The 19,046-nt window shown below is 44.9% G+C and overlaps 1 protein-coding gene across 1 annotated transcript in view; it reads right to left on the bottom strand.

Annotated features, from left to right (window-relative positions):
• Positions 1-4,043: 4,043 nt before the first annotated feature.
• The window catches only part of HEBP1 (heme binding protein 1), a 37,327-nt gene continuing 22,324 nt past the window's right edge, over positions 4,044-19,046 (bottom strand). The window contains exons 3-4 of the mRNA XM_061417796.1: positions 16,806-16,986; positions 4,044-4,655 (exon numbers count right to left, since the gene is read on the bottom strand). Coding sequence (XP_061273780.1) covers positions 4,478-4,655; positions 16,806-16,986 — 359 coding nt within the window. The 3' untranslated portion in view covers positions 4,044-4,477. The remainder of the gene's footprint in view (positions 4,656-16,805; positions 16,987-19,046) is intronic.

Raw genomic sequence — 19,046 nt, 5'->3', positions numbered from 1 at the left:
GAATTTGTTCATCTACACTCCAGGCAGCGGCTTATGCCCTAGAGACACAGGGATCATAGCACTGCCACATTGGCTGAGCCTCAGAATAAATGATACAGGGAGGAGGGAGCACCCACCTCCTACACTCACTTGTCGAGTCACATTCTGCCTCATTACCTTTCTTGCCAGACAAGGGAAACAGACACTGAGAGTTCAGCATATTTGGTCTTGGAGTTAAACTGCCTAAGTTCAAATTCTGGCTCTGTTGAGTATCATCTGTGTAGCCTAGAGCATGTTAATGAACCTCTCTGGACTGCCCTAGTTTATCTGTAAATGGGGGTATTGCCTGTGACTCCCTCATAGGATTGTGGGGTCTAATAAAAAGGGAATGGTGAATGCTTAATAAATGTTAGCCATCAATAACTCTTATTTTTTAAAATTCAGCTGATCTACATTGATAAGACCGAGCATCTTTTGTACACATACCCTTGTAGACTTAAAAAGTATTCACAACCTAAACATTATGTTTTATTTGGCAGGAATTTTTAGGACTTCAAACCCAGGAGGCAGTAGCTCAAGTAACCCTGAGAGAACTGGTCTGGGGAGGCAGAGCCAGGTTCACAAAAGTTTTACAACAAAGGGCTGGTAGTCTGAACAAAGGGCAGGTAGTCAAGAGATTATTGTGAATTAAAAGGAAAATAAGTTAAGGAATTTAGCACTGTTCTTTGTATGGGAAGATGCAAGAGTCTGGGCTCACTAAAATCATTTATTTGATATGCACCTCAGCTATCTGGGGTCAGCATCCTGTGTTTTCACATCCTGAGTGTCCTCAGGGCTCACCGTAGGGGGAAGCTGCAGTCGGATGGCTACTAGATGGCAGGTATTCTTTTCCTTCCCGAGTTCCCCCAGGGCTCACTGGCTGATGACCATGACAGCCTTTGTGTACTGATATGGCAGGCAGTATTCCCTTTCTTGCCCTTACTCTACGGGGTGACTGGGGACTATAAATCATCAAGGAAGAGGGATGTAACTGGAGACCGTGTCACAGTGATCAGTGTTACAGCTCAGTTTTATTTAGAAAATAAAGGAAAATACATCCTCGAGGCATGAGGGCATGCCTATCCAAGAGGAGAGAGAGAGAGAGAGAGACACCCGGCCCTTTGGCTCCTCTTTTTGTATGTTTTTTCTCCTCCCCCTGGGCCTTCCCTACGTAAATTGGGCTAGCCAGGAGAGCTGTTTGTTCTACCTGAGGTCCTCACTCTGAGGTCCTGGGACCTTCCCTGGTTCTATTTTTGAGGGCTTTTCCCTTCCTTGTCTTTTAGCCACCCCCATTCTGGACTCTGTCCTATTCTAACAGATTCAAAGACTCTTGAGCTGGGACTTGAAAGATGGGTAGAGGATAGATAGGGAGGTGGGGGGTGGATTCTAGGTGTGGGAGGCAAGGTAAGCAAAGTCACGGAGCATGAAAGTGGGGGACGTTGCAGGGGAACCAGCATTTATTCTGGTTCTGCTAGAGGGAAGGGAACCCAGGAGGAAGAGGCACGATGTGAGAAAAGGCTGTGTTTGAGCCAGCACATAAAATGACTTTTTGATGAAAGTCTGGGCTGCCCAGGTGGCGCTAGTTGGAAGAACCTGCCTGCCAATGCAGGAGATATAAAAGACAGGTTCGCTCTCTGGGTCAGGAAGATCCCCTGGAGGAGGGCATGGCAACCCACTCCAGTATTCTTCCCTGGAGATTCCCATTGACAGTGGAGACTGGCAGGCTACAATCCATGAGATCGCAGAGTCAGACATGACTGAAGCGACTGATAATTAACTCCTTGCCAAGAAAAGGTGATTCAGATTTTATTCCTTGTTTGATTATGAGAAGACTCTATGCAGCCCACGCCTTCAGTCTACCCTGGCCATTTTCCACCCTACATGGATTGGTTTCTGATTCTGCATGTGTATTGCTTCAGTCTATCTTCTTATTCCTAGAGAATTATGGTTGCTATAGAAACCAAATACTTGGAAGGAAAACCTAGAGCTTGTCAAGGATATAAATTCGAAGGCAAAACCTATGGCATTCAATCAAATAAATACCCATCTGCGTGGCATGCTATGAAGCTTTAATTACAGTGCTCAAGATCAAAGTAACATTACTCAAGAGTGGAGAAGCCAAATGTAAATGAAGGTCTTAACCTGAGCTCAGCCAAGCATTGCACAGTACAATCACCTGATGACCCCTAAGTATCTGTGTAAGCAGGAGAGTGTGGAATTATGTTGTGGTACACACAGGACAAAGTTTATTGGGTGTGATCACAAAACATACAAGGATAATTCTTTTTCTTGAGGGATGTTTTATTTTTCTAATCAATATTTTTTATTGAAGTATAGTTGATTTACAGAAATGTTAATTTCTGCTGTACAGCAAAGTTATTCATCTATACATATATGTGTGTGTGTGTATGTGTTAGTGGCTCAGTTGTATCTGACTCTTTGCAACCCCGTGGACTACAGCCCACCAGGCTCCTTCATCCGTGGAATTCTGCAAGAACACTGCAGTGGGTTGCCATTTCCTTCTCCAACATATATATGTATATATATATGTAAATGTATACTTAAAAAATATTCATTTCCATTATGGTTTATCATAGGATATTGAATATAGTTCTGTGTTATCCATCAGGACCTTGTTGTTTATCCACTCTTCAGCTTGTATCTGTTAACCTCAAACTTCCCACTCCATGCCTCCCTCAACATTCTCCTCCTTGGCAACTACCAGTCTGTTCTGTTAGTGATTGTTTCATAGATAGGCTCATTTGTGTCATATTTTATACGCCATATATAAGTGATACCATATGGTATTTGCCTTTCTCTTTTCCATTTACTTCACTTAGTATGATCATCTCTAGTTGTACCCATGTTGGTGCAAATGGCATTATTTCATTTTTTATGGCTGAGTAATATTCCATTGTGTGTGTGTATATACACACACACACACACCACATCTTTTTTTAAATACAAGATTTGGAGTTTTTAAAAAATAATTTTATTTTTGGCTGTGCTGGTTCTTCACCGTTGTATAGGCTTTCTTCCTCGTTGTGGTGAGTGGGGGCTGTTCTCTAGTTGTGGTCCTTGGGCTTCTCATTGCAGTGGCTTCTCTTGTGGAGCACATGCTCTAGGATGTGAGGGCTTCAGCAGTTGCAGCACATGGGTTCAATAGTTCTGTCTTCTGGGCTTCAGAGCACTGGCTCAATAGTTACGGCTCACGGGCTTAGTTGCTCCACAGCAGGTGGGATCTTCCTGGACTGGGAATCAAACCTGTGTCTCCTGCACTGGCAGGAGGATTCTTTGCCACTAAGCTACCAGGGAAGCCTTACCACATCTTGTTTATCCATTCATCTATTGATGGACATTTAGGCTATTTCTGTATTTTAGCTTTTGTAAACAGTGCTGCTATGAACATAGGGCTTTTAAATTTTAGTTTTGTCTGGATATATGCCAAGGAGAGGGATTGCTGGATCATATGATAATTCTATTTTTAGCTTTCTGAGCAACCTCCTTACTGTTCTCCATGGTGGGTGCACAAACTTACTTTCCCACCAACAGTGTAGGAGGGTTCCCTTTTCTCCACACCCTCTCCAGACTTTGTTATTTATAGACTTTTTACTGATGGCCATTCTGACCTGTGTGGTACCTCACTGTAGTTTTGACCTGCATTTCTCTAATAATTAGTGACGTTGGACATCTTCACATGTGCCTACTGGCCATCTGTATTTCTTCTTTGGAGAAATGTCTATAGGTCTTCCATCCATTTTTCGATTGCTTTACTAGTCCATAGGTTGACAATCAGCCACCTTGGTCTCTGTCCTATTTTTCACTATTTAATCCAGAATGAAGATAAACAATTAATATTTCCTCGGCTCCTGTCCCTGTCTTTTCTTAATTCACTGTTTGACATCCCATTACCTGTGTCCTCACCATGGGGCAGGAGACTGAAAGTCCTCCCTTCGTCATCTGATGATGCTCCACTGTTTGGGGTTTTTGGGGATAGAAGAGAAAGTGACTAAACAACAACAGGATTTGTTTCAGCTGTTTAAAGTCAAAGATCTTTATTTTTGGCTTCTTTTTAAAGAAAGCTCTTCTAAGAATTACATATGAAAGATCACGCATAAATCACACTTCTTCGTGGATTAATAAAAATACAGTTTTCATGATTTGTAAATATCTGTTTTTAGGGGATCCAGAGAGCTGGAAAAATGCTGCTGGGTTTTTCTGGCCTACCACTGAATTGTCTATAAGTCAATTAGAAGGACGCATGTGTATCGTGGGTACGTTATTTCCCACCAAGAGAAACAGAGCCTCAGCATCTGGACCATGCTTATCTCAGGAAATTGGCAGTGACTGGCTCTGAAGGGAAGTTGGTTCTGTTGGAGCGGCACGGGGGCGCTGCTTCTTCCCAGGGGAAGTGGGCACAGATGCAGACCCCCGCGGAGCTTGGGGCACAGCCAGTGACTCATTCACTGCTCTTCACCAGCCAGACCTCGTTGCGACGTCCGTAGGGCTTCATGGGAGGGTCATACCCGGTGCAGAAGTAGAAGTCAGTCTGGTACTTGGCTGTGCTCTCCAGGGCGGACCGCAGCTGGGCGGCTTGGGCAGCGTAATCAGCTGCCTTAGCATAACCACCAAACTGCCTGGGGACACAGAGCAAGTTGCAGGTTAAGAAAGGGCAGAGTCTCAGAGAGAGGGGGGATTTTTTTCCAAAAAAGTCACTCATCACTCTTATTTACAACAAGCAGGCTCTAGTGGTAAGATTTCACATCTGCCCCTTTCTACTGGGGTGGACTGAAGCTCACTGAGCCTCAGAGCATCCTGTGTAAAATTCGGGTGCATGCGTGCTAAGTCACTGTAGTCATGTCCAACTCTCTGCAACCCCATGGACTGTAGCCCGCCAGGCTCCTCTGTCCACGAGATTTCCCAGCAAGAATACTGGAGTGGTTGCTATTTCTTCCTCCAGGGGATCTTCCAGACCCAGGGATTGAACCTGAGTCTCTTATGTCTCCTGCACTGGCAAGCGTGTTCTTTACCACTAGGGCCACCTGAGAACCCAAAATTGGGGTATGTTTCCTTTTCCTTTCAATTAATTATGAACATTAACTACAATCACGGGTATAAAAAAACTAACGCAGAACATGAAACACAGTACCATCGGCCCTCTCTATTGGTGGGTTCTGGGCCTGCAGACTCAATTAACGGCAGACTGAAAATATTTAGGGGAAAAAAAAAACCTTCCAGAAAGTTTCAAAAAGCAAAACTTTAAATTTGCCACCTGCCACCAACTATTTGGTGACTCAGTGGTAAAGAATCCCTGACTGAGCAACTTCACTTTCATGCATTGGAGAAGGAAATGGCAACCCACTCCAGTGTTCTTGCCTGGAGAATCCCAGGGACAGGGGAGCCTGGTGGGCTGCCGTCTATGGGGTCGCACAGAGTCGGACCCGACTGAAGTGACTTAGCAGCAGCAATGCAGGAGACTCAGGAGACAAGGGTTTGATCCCTAGGCCGGGAAGATCCCCTGGAGGAGGAAGTGGCGATCCATTCCAGTATTCTTGCCTGGAGAATCCCATGGACAGAGGAGCCTGGTGGGCTACAGTCTGTCCATAGGTTCACAAAGAGTCAGACACAACTGAGTGAGCACAATGACACATATCAACTATTTACATAGCATTTATAGTGATAGGTATTCTAAGTAATCTAGAGATGATTTACAGTATACAGAAGGATTATATACCATTTTATATAAGGGGCTCGAGCATCCTTGGATTTTGGTAATGGCGGGGTTCCTGGAACCAGTACTGTACTAAAGGCGAGCTTCCCTTCCCTTCCTGAAATTTCCCCGAGATGGGAGGCCAACTTTTCCCAAGGCCAAGCCTTCATTGTTTTCTCTAGCTCCCTCTGCTGCCCCAGCTGCCTCTCTGTCTCCAGCTGGGATGGGGGTGGGTGGAGAGGTGGAGGGGATGGGGGAGGACCAGGGTTGTTAGGGTGGAGATGGAGCACTGGTTTCTCACACATCCCAGCTGGGACAAGTAGCAGCTTTGTTAAAATACAGAGCAGCCAAAGACAGGGACCCGAGGAAGCCCTGGGAGGGCTCCAAGACAAGCTTGAAGCACCTGCCAAGAAATCACTTGTAATAAATCCCTGCATACATGCATGCTAAGTTGCTCAGTCATGTCTGACTCTGCGACCTCATGGACTGTAGCCCACCAAGCTCCTCTCTGTCCATGAGATTCTCCAGGCAAGAATACTGAAATGGGCTGCCATACTCTCCTTTAGGGGATCTTTCTGACACCCCTGTCTTTCACATCTATTGCATTGGCAGGTGGGTTCTTTACCACTAGCGCCACCTGGGAAGCCCAATAAATCCTTGTGCTTGTGTGTGTTAGTTGCTCAGTCATGTCTGGCTCTTTGCGACTCCATGGACTGTAGCCCACCAGGCTCCTCTGTCTACGGAATTCTCCAGGCAAGCATACTAAAGCGGGTTGCCGTTTTCTATTCCAGGGGATCTTCCCAACCCAGGGATCGAACCTGGGTCTCCTGCATTGCAGAGATTCTTTGCCATCTGAGCTACCAGGGAAGATTCAATGAACCCCTTCTCCTGCTCAAATCAGGAAAGCCTTCGTTTTCTAAGTAAAGAGAATTTTCCTAAATCAGGCATTTCTCTTGATGGCAGAAGGTGGAGACAGAGAAACAATAAAGCTCGTCTTTTCAAGACTATGACTCTTTCCTTACATCACTGCCTCTGCTCCAAAAATTCATCCTGCGACCTCCGCTAAATATATCATTCTAAATCCGGGCTGCACTAAAATCTTTATTAGAGTCAAGGACATCCCCATTTCTAATGAGCTTTATGACTCAAAGGTCTGAATCCACACCAAGCCAAGATTCAGCCAAATGCATTATTTTTGGTGGGGTTCTCTGACTCACGCTTTGCTCTTTTATGAGTGGTTAGTCAGGCTTGCTAAGCATTCAGCACGTACATCACAGGGCTACTGATCTGCAAATACCCAGGATTTCATCTTGAAGGAGCTGGTTATTCCAGTGTCTAGATAACAGCTATAGAACACAGGGCTGAGACCAATTTGGGAGACATGATGGTTAGTTCTTCAAGTCTATGCAAGAGTGTAAGACTGACGGAGAAAGGTGAGTTCTAGCTTCACCGAGGCTCTAGTGAGATAAAACTGGATGAGGAGACAGAGGGTGAATATTAAGGATGTACTGGTTTGGCAATAAAAGCCCGTAAGATGTTCGGCTTATTTTCAAAGAATGTCTATAGATTAAGGACCACCTGTCTGCAACCAATCAAATGCTGAATGGGGCGGGGGGCAGGAATTTAGTGCCTCTGCAGCCCCCTCTCACATACTGATACTGTTTTCTATGAAAATGGACGATGTTGGCTCTTTAAGCTACTGGTTTCTAGAAACATCCAAAGCAGTGGTTTGTCCTCAACCTTTTTCATTCATCAGCTGGAGGCAAAATGGATAGTTGTGGGCTCACATCTTAGCTCTGCTATTGTCTGTCAGCTCCTGGTCTTGGGCAAGTGCTTTAATGTCTCTAGCCTTCTGGTCCTTCAACTGCTCAGTAGGGATGAGGGCGTCAATCTCAGAAAACTGTTGTGAAGATGACAGACGAGAAAACCCTGCAAACGACTCAGCCTCATGCCCATCACAGAGGAAACTCACAGCAAACGGCAGGTACTGTTGTCATTGGACTTTATAGTCCGCTCAGAACAGTTGTTCAATTCCCTGACTCCCAAGGTGAGGGACAGGATGGCAACTGAAAGTAAGATCCAGAACCCAGGGCCTAATAATGAAGACCTGGCTCAAATGACAATCTCATTTTCTCAGTGAGGTCTCCTCTCAAAATGCTTTTTATCGTCTAATAGCACTCCCCTTCCCCATTCTTCCCTTACCCTTCCTCCCTGTTTCTTTCTTCCTCTCTCCTATCCTTTTCTTTATTCAGCACTTCTCACCTTCTAACATATTGAATACTATATAATTTATTCTAACATGCTATATAAATTATTCATTGTTTACAGTCTGAGTTCCGTGGTAGGGAGACTCACGCCCCGTGAGGGCAGTGATCCTGGTCATTCTTTGTCCACCAGCATATTCTGACCTAACACATATATTAGACCCCTTGGCTAAATGAACAATTTTGCGATAAACAATCAAAGTTGCTGTTTTTGAGGGCACTGAATCTGTTGGCCTCCATATTCACTAACTCGTAGAATAAAATCTGGAGCACCTACTAAGGGCACAGTGGTGGGAATGCAAAGCAAGTGGACTGACTAGGGTCATGTTGAAGGTCATGCTAAGGACTCTGAGGCTGACCTTAGATACAAAGATGGACTCAGGAAGGGGTTTTAAAGTTAAGGGACTAGTGACTTCCCTGATGGTCCAGTGGTTAAGAATTGTGCTTCCACTGCAGGGGCACGGGTTCGATCCCTGGTCAGTGAACTAAACTGCATGCCACAACACGTGGCACCCCCCTGCCCCATGCCATTATCAGACTGTAGTTTGAAGAGACCCCTCTGGAGGTGGTAGAGGGATGGAGAAGGGAGACATGGAGGCTAGGAACAGCCAAATGTGAGACAATGAAAGCCTGGACAAAGGCAAGTCTGGGAGGTGAGCTGGAGGGTAGGGAGGCCAGGGTGAGGGGTGGGGAGAAGGGAGGATTCTCGAGGGCTTCCAGTTAAGTCTCTGAATGGAAACATGCCGCCAAGCAGAAGAGGGATTCTGAAGAGTCCCTTTGGAGAGGAGGGGTGGGTGGGTTCACCATCTGGTTTGGGACATGTTGATATAAAGGTGTCTCTTATGAATGAACCACATTCATGCAACAGTCACTGTGCCCCTAAGCGCATGGAGGGCATTGCGAAATCTCAGCCTCTGGAAAGAACTGGAGTCAGAGAAACAACTGGGGAAAAAGACGGGTCCAGTAACAGACACCTGGGCGTCACCCGTGAGTGAGTGCTGGCTGTGGTCATGGCCAAGAGGCAGACGAGGCCAGGTGGTGAGCAAACAGGCACGCTGTTCTTGGGAACCCTAATCCCCAGGTGGTGGGAGGAAGATGAGGACTCAGAAAAGGCCACTGAGAAGGAGCCGTCTGAGTACAGGGAGACCCAGCAGAGTGATGTGGAGAACGTCATCATTTAGGGATTCTTTCATTCATCACCAGAACAAAAACCCTTGACTCTTGATATTTATTCTCAGGCCGACTGAGACGCTCATAACGAGGATGAAAATTTCCCTATTGCTTCATCAAGGAAACAAACAAAGCTGGGTGAGCTGCAGAAAGATCCATGTGTGTTCCCTGCCTTCAGTCTAACCATCCCTCCCAAACCTCCATCACAGAACCGCACGAATAAGCCAGGACACCAAACCCTTCCAGGCTCAGGGCCCCAAGATGTGAAGGAGGCCCAGCTCTGGCTGCCTCATCCTCAGAGCTCAGCTTCCACGCTGCACTTGGAAGATAACCGTGTGGTGCCCCATTCTCCAAGGCCACAGGCATGTTTGCACCTGTTGCGGAATGCTCGTAAGCTCTTTGAGCTCCTCAAAAGAAAGAAATGAGACGTCTGTACATTAGACTGTATACAAGTCTGTTAACAAGAGTCTAAATCTCCATCTTCAAAGCTGCTCACCTCCAGGGCTGTCTTTTTTATCTTACTCAACGTCAGAGTTCAGTATTCCCAAGAATTTGGTTGCCATGGGAACTGAGAAAGAAAACACACACCCTGGATTCCAGAAATACAAAAGGAACTGACTAAAAGGTCCGGAAGAGTTGGGGTGGAGGGGGATGATGAAGGCGGGCTAGCAGATAGAAGCTCTGGTCCAAAGTTCAAAAAATGATCAAGTGTTATCTTTCAGGGAGTGCAATAAGGAAGAGGAGAAATGGAATGACTCTGAGCCTGACCATTCGGTCTAGAACTTTTGCAATCTACAGGTCAGCACAGATTTGCGGAGAGTCTGCTATGCAGGAAGCTCCTGTGCTACGCAAAAGAAGCCTAAGACAAAGAGCTGATAATCCCATGTCAATGGGAAAGATGCATAACACCATATGGCATTCCACTTAATTGGATGGAACCAGGCTTAACAAGTTGAGCATCACTGAGCAGGAAACACACGCTTGACAACAGAGAGTTGTAAAGATGATGGGGAAGTCTTTCTGCCCTGGCAAGGTCCAACTGTACTGGTCAGGACAGAAACACAAAAATTATGCAGGGCAGGAGAAAAGATTAGGCTAGAGGTACATACGGAACACTCTCGGGGCAAAGAGGTTCCGACTTAGAACGTGAAGGGGAGGAGGCTAAGGAGGATGTGACATCAAGCTGTTATTGCTGGAGCATCTCTTGTGTTGCTGGCAATGAACAGAACCAAAATTCTTGCCTCACAGAGCTGCCAATGAACAGAGACTGGGGAGGGGCTGAGAGGTGCTGGGTGAGTGAGTGAAGGTCTGGTCGTGGATGTTGTATGTGTGTGTTTAGGTGGGCTTTGGGAGGTGGGGATGGGATGCTCTGAGGCCAGGTGGAACCCTGGAGTGGGGCTGTGTTGTAGAGGACAGCATAAACCACGACAAGGCTCTTTACTCGGTAGGATTCACTGCTTGGTGGAACCTTTGGGGACCCAACCCAAAGCCTATCCCTCTCCCGTCTGGTTTTACCACTACCCCGGGCTCGGTCCCAACCTCGGGGTGTGCCTCAGGCAGAGGCAGGCGAGGCCCACAACCAGAGTCGAACAGAAGGGGGCGGAGTGCCATCGGTGGTCCTTAGCTTTAGGGCTGGAGGAGACAAAGGGGCAGGTCAGAAGGGGCAGAAGTGGAAGAGCTAGAAATGCTCAAGAGGCCTTGCAACAGTTCAGGCAAGAGATGATGAAGACCGTGGTCATAAGGATGGAGGGGCACGCACAGCAGGGGGTGACGAGGACTGCGCCAGCAACTGATGTGGAAGACGGAGGAGTCAGGATGGATCTGAACGGGATGGGAGGATGCAGGGGACCTCTAGGAAGGCAGAAGGCAGAACTCAGAACACAGTGGGAGGGAATCTGAGTTCCACTAGGGCATGTGGATTTGGGGGCTTCCCAGGTGGCACTGGTGGTAAAGAACCTGGCTGCCAATGCAGGAGAAGTAAGAGACACAGGTTCGATCCCTGGGTGGAGAAGATCCCCTGGAGGAGAGCACGGCAACCCACTCCAGTGTTCTTGTCTAGAGAATCAACGGATAGAGGAGCCTGGTGTCAGAAGCGACTGAAGCAACTGAACACGGCACATATAGCACAGAGGAGGTCTACTTGGTGATACCTCCCAGGAAACCTGGGACAAAAGACAGCAGTGCCAGCCCTGCTGATTTGGGTTCATCCACCTGGAAATGAATGACCGAAGCCCCTTGTAAGCACCATTTGTAAAAGACCAGAGGAACAGCTGTTAACTCTTAATTCCTCATAGACGTCTATTCATTTAAAAAGCATTTGCTTTTTAACACATACTACTAATCAATGGACATCACAAGGTCACAAAACAGGAAGACTGAGTTGAGGATGCACTGTGTATCTGAAGGGTTTCCTGGGTGGCACCAGTGGTACAGAACCCGCCTGCCCGATGCAGGAGCGATCCCTCCCATGAGGAGGGCATGGCAATCCACTTCAGTATTCTTGCCTAGAGAACCCCATGGACAGAGGAGCCTGGCAGGCTATAGTTCACAGGGTCGCAAAGAATCTGACATGACTGAAGTGAGTTGGCACCCATGTGTATTTGAAACAGTACTTGTGCCTTCGCTATGTCATTAACTGCCTTCCACAGAAAGGTACTTTTAAATGCACACTTGACTATGCAGTGACACCAAGTGGCAAGTGGAGGAATGATCAGATACTAAAAGCATCAAAGATAAAGTCAAAGTGTTAGTTGCTCAGCCGTGTCCAACTCTGCGACCCCATGGACTGTAGCCTGCCAGGTTCCTCTGTCCATGGAATTTTCCAGGCAAAAATACTGCAGTGGGGTGCCATTCCCTTCTTCAGGACATCTTCCCGACCTAGGGACTGAAATCCAAGAAAGCCTATCAGAGATAATAACAGGTTAAAAAAAATTCACCAAGCTATGCTAGACACTCCCAGGAGAAGGGAAAAGATCCTTTAAATTGCAGTAAAGGAAACTTCCACAGACCTGGCTTGAAAATTACCTTTTAAAGAGTCCCTTTTCACCATAGGGTAGCAGGGTTCCTTGGCAAAATGGCTAATTTCAGCTCTAGAGCAAGAAACGTTAAGATGTGCTTAAAATATCTTGTCCTACCAATAACCATGGAAGCTAATGGAGATTACCAGGGTCATGTCAAAAGGACCAAGAAACCAATTTGAAGAGGCTCTCACTGGCCAAAGATGGGAAAATTTGAGCATCAATGAGAATAATAACTGCAAAGAATTGAAACACATCAATTATGTGTGAATTCATATATTTATATTGATAATCAGAAAACAGAGATCAACACTATCTCCCCTTTAGAGGATGTTAAGAAAAGAAGTCATTATTCTGGAAACTGATAAAGAGAAGGCATCAAGCTAAAGAGAAGGTATCTGGCCTTCTCTCTGTGACTCTGTCTTAGGGAAACCAAACAGTAGATGAGGGAAGGTTCTCTTTACCAAAGTATTCTGGCTGATAAGGGGCTTCCCTGGTGGCTCAGTTGATAAGGAATCCACTTGCAATACAGAAAACTTGGGTTTGATCCCTGGGTTGGGAAGATCCCCTGGAGTAGAAATGGCAACCCACTCTAGTGTTCTCGCCTGGGAAATCCCATGGACAGAGGAGCCTGGAGGGATACAGTCCACGGGGTCACAAAGAGTCAGACATGACTGAGTGACTTAACACTTTCACTTTCCTTTCACTCTCAGGGCCTACCCTATATGTACTAGACAATGGTGAGAGTGAGCGCCTACCTAAATTTTGCATAACAGGCTTCCCCATCTTACTCCCTGCCCTGTGAAAAGAGAGTCCTGACAATCTGTAAATAGAGTTTGCTTTCTCTGCAGCCTATGCAGTGGAGGCTGGAAAGTTGGAATGAGGACTGCAGTGGGAGCTGGAGGTTCCAGTTCAGCTGTTCAGCTGCAGTGCACACATTGTCCTCTGGGGGCCTCTGCGTCACCCAGTCTAGGACTGCCCAGAGCAGCCAAGCTTACATTCTCAGCATTAGTGTACGGAGGAGCCTGGTAGGCTGCAGTCCATGGGGTTGCGAAGAGTCAGACACGACTGAGCGACTTCAGTTTCACTTTTCACTTTCATGCATTGGAGAAGGAATTAGCAACCCACTCCAGTGTTCTTGCCTGGAGGATCCCAGGGACGGGGGAGCCTTGTGGGCTGCCGTCTATGGGGTCGCACAGAGTCGGACACGACTGAAGCGACTTAGCAGCAGCAGCAGCAGCAGCAGCAGCAGTGTTGAAAGCTGCACCCTTGTGGGTGCACCTGGAGCAGGGCAGATAAAAGTAACTAAGTTTGGAGACCTGAGGAGTGGACAAAAACTGTCTGGTGGGAGATTATTTGTATATTTTTCATGAGGTTGTTCTAGAGCAGAACCCTGGCGAAGCTCCTGGTCTCATTCGTCTGTCCATGGTTTCACACCTGTCACACAGGAGGATTTTAGCAAATGGGAAGTCACTGATTATCCCGAAGAGACCTGACCTTTTAGGAGAGGCTGAGGCCTGAAGGACAAAATTAGGAAAACACGTGCGCCTGTTGTTTTCTACAGTCAAGGGACCTGGACCCTACGTGAGGCCCTGGAAATAGGACTAGAACAGGATGCACATGTGCCCTGCTAAAAGTCCTCAGACCATGAATAACACTCCCTGCCCTTCTGGCATTCAAGGGGAATGTGGGGAATTCAAGGGGAATACCTGCTCCACAGGTATTCATGACCCCAAACTACAGACTGATCTAGATATTCTGATTCTCCCAGAATTCTGCTGTGGCTAATGCAGGTGTCCAGCTTCAGCTGGGGTTGGGAGAATATTCTCTACATCCAAATCAATTTGGCAACAGGCAAAGGCATTTATGTGGGCTTCCCAGGTGGCACAGTGGTGAAGAATCTGCCTGCTGATGCAGGAGACACAAGAGACATGGCTTTGATCCCTGGGTCAGGAAGATCCCCTGGAGAAGAAAATGGCAACCCACTCCAGTATTCTTGCCTGGGAAATTCCATGAACAGAGGAGCCTCGTGGGCTATAGTCCGTGGAGTTATAAAGAGTCAGACACAACTGAGCAACTGAGCACACACACAGCACATAAAGGCGTTTACTTAGAAACAATGCAAATGTCTGTGTGCTGCAGGCTGAAGAAATTCTGAGAGAAACTGTTAGTACTCAGTATTTCTTACTTAATTCATCAATGAGTTTAGAAAGAGAAGTTAAGAAACAATCCCATTTACAATCGCATCAAAAAGAACAAAATACCCAGGAATAAATTTCAGCAAGGAAGTGAAAGATTTTAACACCCAAAACTATAAAGCATTAATGGAAAATCTGGAGAAGACAAAAATAAATTAAAAGATTCCAGGCTCATGGATTAGAACTAATATTGTTCAAGTGTCCATACAACTCAAAGCAATCTACAGATTAAATGCAATCCCTATAAAAATTCCAAGGGAATTTTTTTTTAAACAGAAATGAATCTTAAAATTTGTATGGAACCACAAAAGACCTTGAATCTGGAAAAGGAAGAACAAAGATGAAGGCATAACATTTCCTGCTTTCAAGCTATATTACAAAGCTATCATAATCAAAACAGTATGATATTGACATAAAAACAGATGCATAGATCAATGGACCAGAATAGAACGTCCCAGAAGAAACCCATGCATATATGGCCAACTAATTTTTAACAAAAGAGCTGAGAATGTACAACGGGGAAAGGATAGTCTCTTCAATAAATGGTGCTGGGAAAACTGGACAGTCAAATACAAAATATTGAAATTGGACCACAAATTTTTTTTTTTTTTAACTTTCGCCCACACTGTGTGGCGTGTGGAATCTTAGTTTCCCCACCAGGGATCACACCCATGTTTCCTGCAATGGAAGCATTGAGACTTAACCAATGGACCACCAGCCAAGTCCCTGGACTACTATACACAAAAACCAACTCAAAGTGGATAAAAGACTTGAACATAAGACCTGAAACTGTAAAATTCCTAGAAGAAACCATAGAGGGTAGCCTCCTTGACACCAGTCTTGACAATGATTTTTTTTTTTTTTTGTATTTGACACCAAAAACACAGGCAACAAAAGCAAAACTAAACAAGTGAGACGACATCAAACTAAAAAGCTTCTGCACAGCAAAGGAAAAAGGCAAACTGTTCAATGGGAGAGACTATTTGCAAATCATATATATGTAATGGGTTAATAGCCAATATATGTTAAAAACTCCTATTACTTGACTAAAAAACTCTAAACAATCTAATTAAAAAAATGGGCAGAGGATTTGAATAGATATTTTTCCAAAGAAGACATAGAAATGGGCAAAAGGTATATAATAAGGTGTTCATCATCACTAGTCAGCAGGGGAATGCAAATCAAAGCCACAACGAAATGTCACTTCACACTTGTTAGAATGGCTACTATGAAAAAGACAAGAAGTAACAAGTGTGGAGAAAAGGGAATCCTTGTGTAAAGCTGGTGGGAATGTAAACTGGTGCAGCCATTATGGAAAACAGTATGGAAGTTCCTCAAAAAAATTAGAAATAGAACCACATGATCGAGCAATTCCACTTCTGGGTATATATCTGAAGGAAATGAAACCACTAACTTGAAGAGACAGTGGCACTCCTATGTTCATAGGAGCGCCAATCTACCAACAGCCAAGATGTAGAAATAACCTGAGTCCACACACAGATGAATGGATAAAGATGTGGAATATACGTACAATGAAATATCATTCAGCCATAGAAAGAAGGAAATCTTGCCATCTGTGATGACATGGATTAACTTTGAAGGCATCATGCTAAATGAAATAGGACAGACAGAGATAGGGGAATACTGTATTATCTCACTTACATGTGGAATTTAAAAAAAAATCTGAACTCATAGATACACAGAACAGACTGGTGGTTGCCATAGGGTGGGGGAGGTGAGGGGGTGGGAGATATGCGTAAAGGTGGTCAAAAGGTAGAAACATCCTGCTATAAGATAAATTAACTCTGGGGATGTAATGTATAGCAAAGTGACTAGAGTTAACAACACTGTCTGTTGCACTACATATTTGAAAGTTACTAAGAGAGTGGATCTTCGGAGACGGCAATGGCACCCCACTCCAGTACTCATGCCTGGAAAATCCCATGGACGGGGAGCCTGGTAGGCTGCAGTCCATGGGGTCACGAACAGTCAGACACGACTGAGCGACTTCACTTTCACTTTTCACTTTCATGCATTGGAGAAGGAAATGGCAATCCACTCCAGTGTTCTTGCCTGGAGAATCCCAGGGACGGGGAGCCTGGTGGGCTGCTGTCTCTGGGGTCACACAGAGTTGGACACGACTGAAGTGACTTAGCAGCAGCAGCAAGAAAATGGATCTTAAGATTTCTCATCTCAGGAAAAAGATTTGGAATTTTGTCAAATGAAAGATGTTAACTTCCATTGGTAGTCATTTCATAAATATGTAATCAAAGCATTATGCTGTACACTTTAATGCAACATTATATATCAATTACAGCTCAAAACTGGAAAAAAATAATTTAAATGCAAATGTTCATGGCAGATGATTCAAGAAGTGATTATGGAAATCACGTACTACCCTTGGATGCCCAAAGAATTGTCTTCTTACGTGGAATAGACAGTGATGCCTTCCCTGTCTTCGATCTTAATGCTGTCATCGCTGGGAGCTGGCGGGTCGCTTTGAAACTTGTTTGGAATCCGGAACCAGACTTTTAATTTCTTCTGTAGGTCCCCATCGTCACTGGGGAACACAGCAAAGGAAATAGGAACTGTCATCCCCATTCCGAGTCCTGAAAACACAGAACCCCACAGAGAGACATGGGTGTTAGAGACAGAACCTGCTGAGGCCCATGGACCATCTGCTGGTCTCATTCTTCTTTCAAGACAATATTTGTTGTTCTTGAAATTTATAATAGGCATTTAAGGCATTAGCATGTATCACCACATACATATAAAGTACCTCTTAATTGTACATACTAGAGGTAGGAAGGTAGTGATTCAAACTTGTCCAGAAAAAATTATTTAGCAATATATATCAAGACTATAAATATATCAGTACCCAATTACTTCCCAGGTGGTACAGTGGTAAAGAATCCATCTGCCAATGCAGGAGATGCATGTTTGACCCCTGGGTTGGGAAGATACCCTGGAGAAGGTACCTGGAGAAGATACCCCGGCAGCCCAATCCAATATTCTTGTCTGGGAAATCCCATGGACAGAGGATCCTGGTGGGCTACAGTCCATGGGGTCGCAAAAGAGTCAGACACAACTTAGCAACTAAATAACAACAGAGTACATCCTGTCTAATTGCCGATTTTATCTTTAAATTTTATTTAATTTTTCATTTTTGGCTGTGTTGGGTCTTCACCACCATGCATGGGCTTTCTCTAGTTGCAGAGAGTCGGGGCTGCTCTCTAGTGGGGGCTACTTCTCTAGTTGCAGAGAGTCGGGGCTGTTCTCTAGAGGCGATGCTTGGGCTTCTCATTGCAGTGGCTTCTTTTGTGGCCGAGCCTGGGATCTGGGCACACGAGCTGCAGCAGCTGTGGTGCATGGGCTTAGTTGCCCCACGGAACCCCACTTGCCTGCACTGGCAAGCGGATTCTTAACCACTATACTACCAGAGAAGTCATAATTGTTGATTTTAATGAAATAATCTAAAATATGAAAAAGGCTATTTAGGGAATAGGATTTTCCTTTCAGCAGAATTTATAATTGTTAAAAATTTAGATATGTTCAAAAGAGGAATATGTTTAAGTAAATTATAGGCACATGATGCAATATGATTTAGCTATGAATAGTCATGCTTAGGACTAGTTAGCTACAATGGAAAATAATTATGAAATAAGGAACAGAAACAAGATATATTGCACAAACCCTACGATTACATATTGTGTGTGAGTTGCTCAGTCATGCCCAACTCTTTTCAACTCCATGAACTGTAGCCCATCAGGTTCCTCTGTCTATGGAATTCTCCAGACAAGCATACTGGAGTGAGTTGCTATTTTCTACTCCAGGGGATCTTCCCGACCCAGGGATTGAACCTGGGTCTCCTGCATTGTGGGCAGATTCTTTACCATCTGAGCCACCAAGGAAGATACTATTATGATTACATTTTAAAAACCTATTATAAAGCCCTAAAAATACACTCAAATATGACAATGATTACATTAGAAAAGATGGACTGGGGTGCTGTTTTGTTATTTTCAAAAATGTTTGGTGAGTTTATAATTTTTACACATATTTTCTTCTGAGGAAAATTTATGACAGTGCTAAGAAGGAAGAGACTTCTTCGTGACCTCCTACTGGGTGACTTATGTCCGAAGCCTGATTTCTTTGGTTCTAGCAAATATTACTAAGCTTGATACAAGCTTCTTTCTCATTTATCAACTTGAGATATATCCTAAATATTAAATACATTTTTTTTTCATCTTGTATACTGAACCATTTTGGGTTTGTACTGATTCTAAAGTGCAGGCCAAGTTAGAGAACTTAAGAGTTAAATGAAAAGTTGCTCAGTCGTGTCCGACTCTTTGTGACCCCATGGACTATACAGTCCATGGAATTCTCCAGGCCAGAATACTTGAGTGGGTAGTCTTTTCCTTCTCCAGGGGATCTTCCCAACCCAGGGATTGAACCTAGTCTCCCAGATTGTGGGTGGATTCTTTACCAGCTGAGCCACAAGGGAAGCCCTTAAGTGTTAAAGTCCTATTTAAATATGGTTTACATACAAACAGGTATACTGAAACTTCAGGCCTCTCATTTTATCACAAAAACAGGGAGGCAGCCAGCATGGACTACCAAGTCTTATTATTAGACCAAGCCACGTGGCTTGCAGGATCTTAGCTCCCTG

This window comes from Bos javanicus, chromosome 5, assembly GCF_032452875.1.
Source record: "Bos javanicus breed banteng chromosome 5, ARS-OSU_banteng_1.0, whole genome shotgun sequence".
In the NCBI taxonomy this organism is placed as follows: domain Eukaryota; kingdom Metazoa; phylum Chordata; class Mammalia; order Artiodactyla; family Bovidae; genus Bos; species Bos javanicus.
The sequence above is the reverse complement of the archived record's forward strand: the minus strand, read 5'-3'. Positions and strand labels throughout refer to the sequence as shown.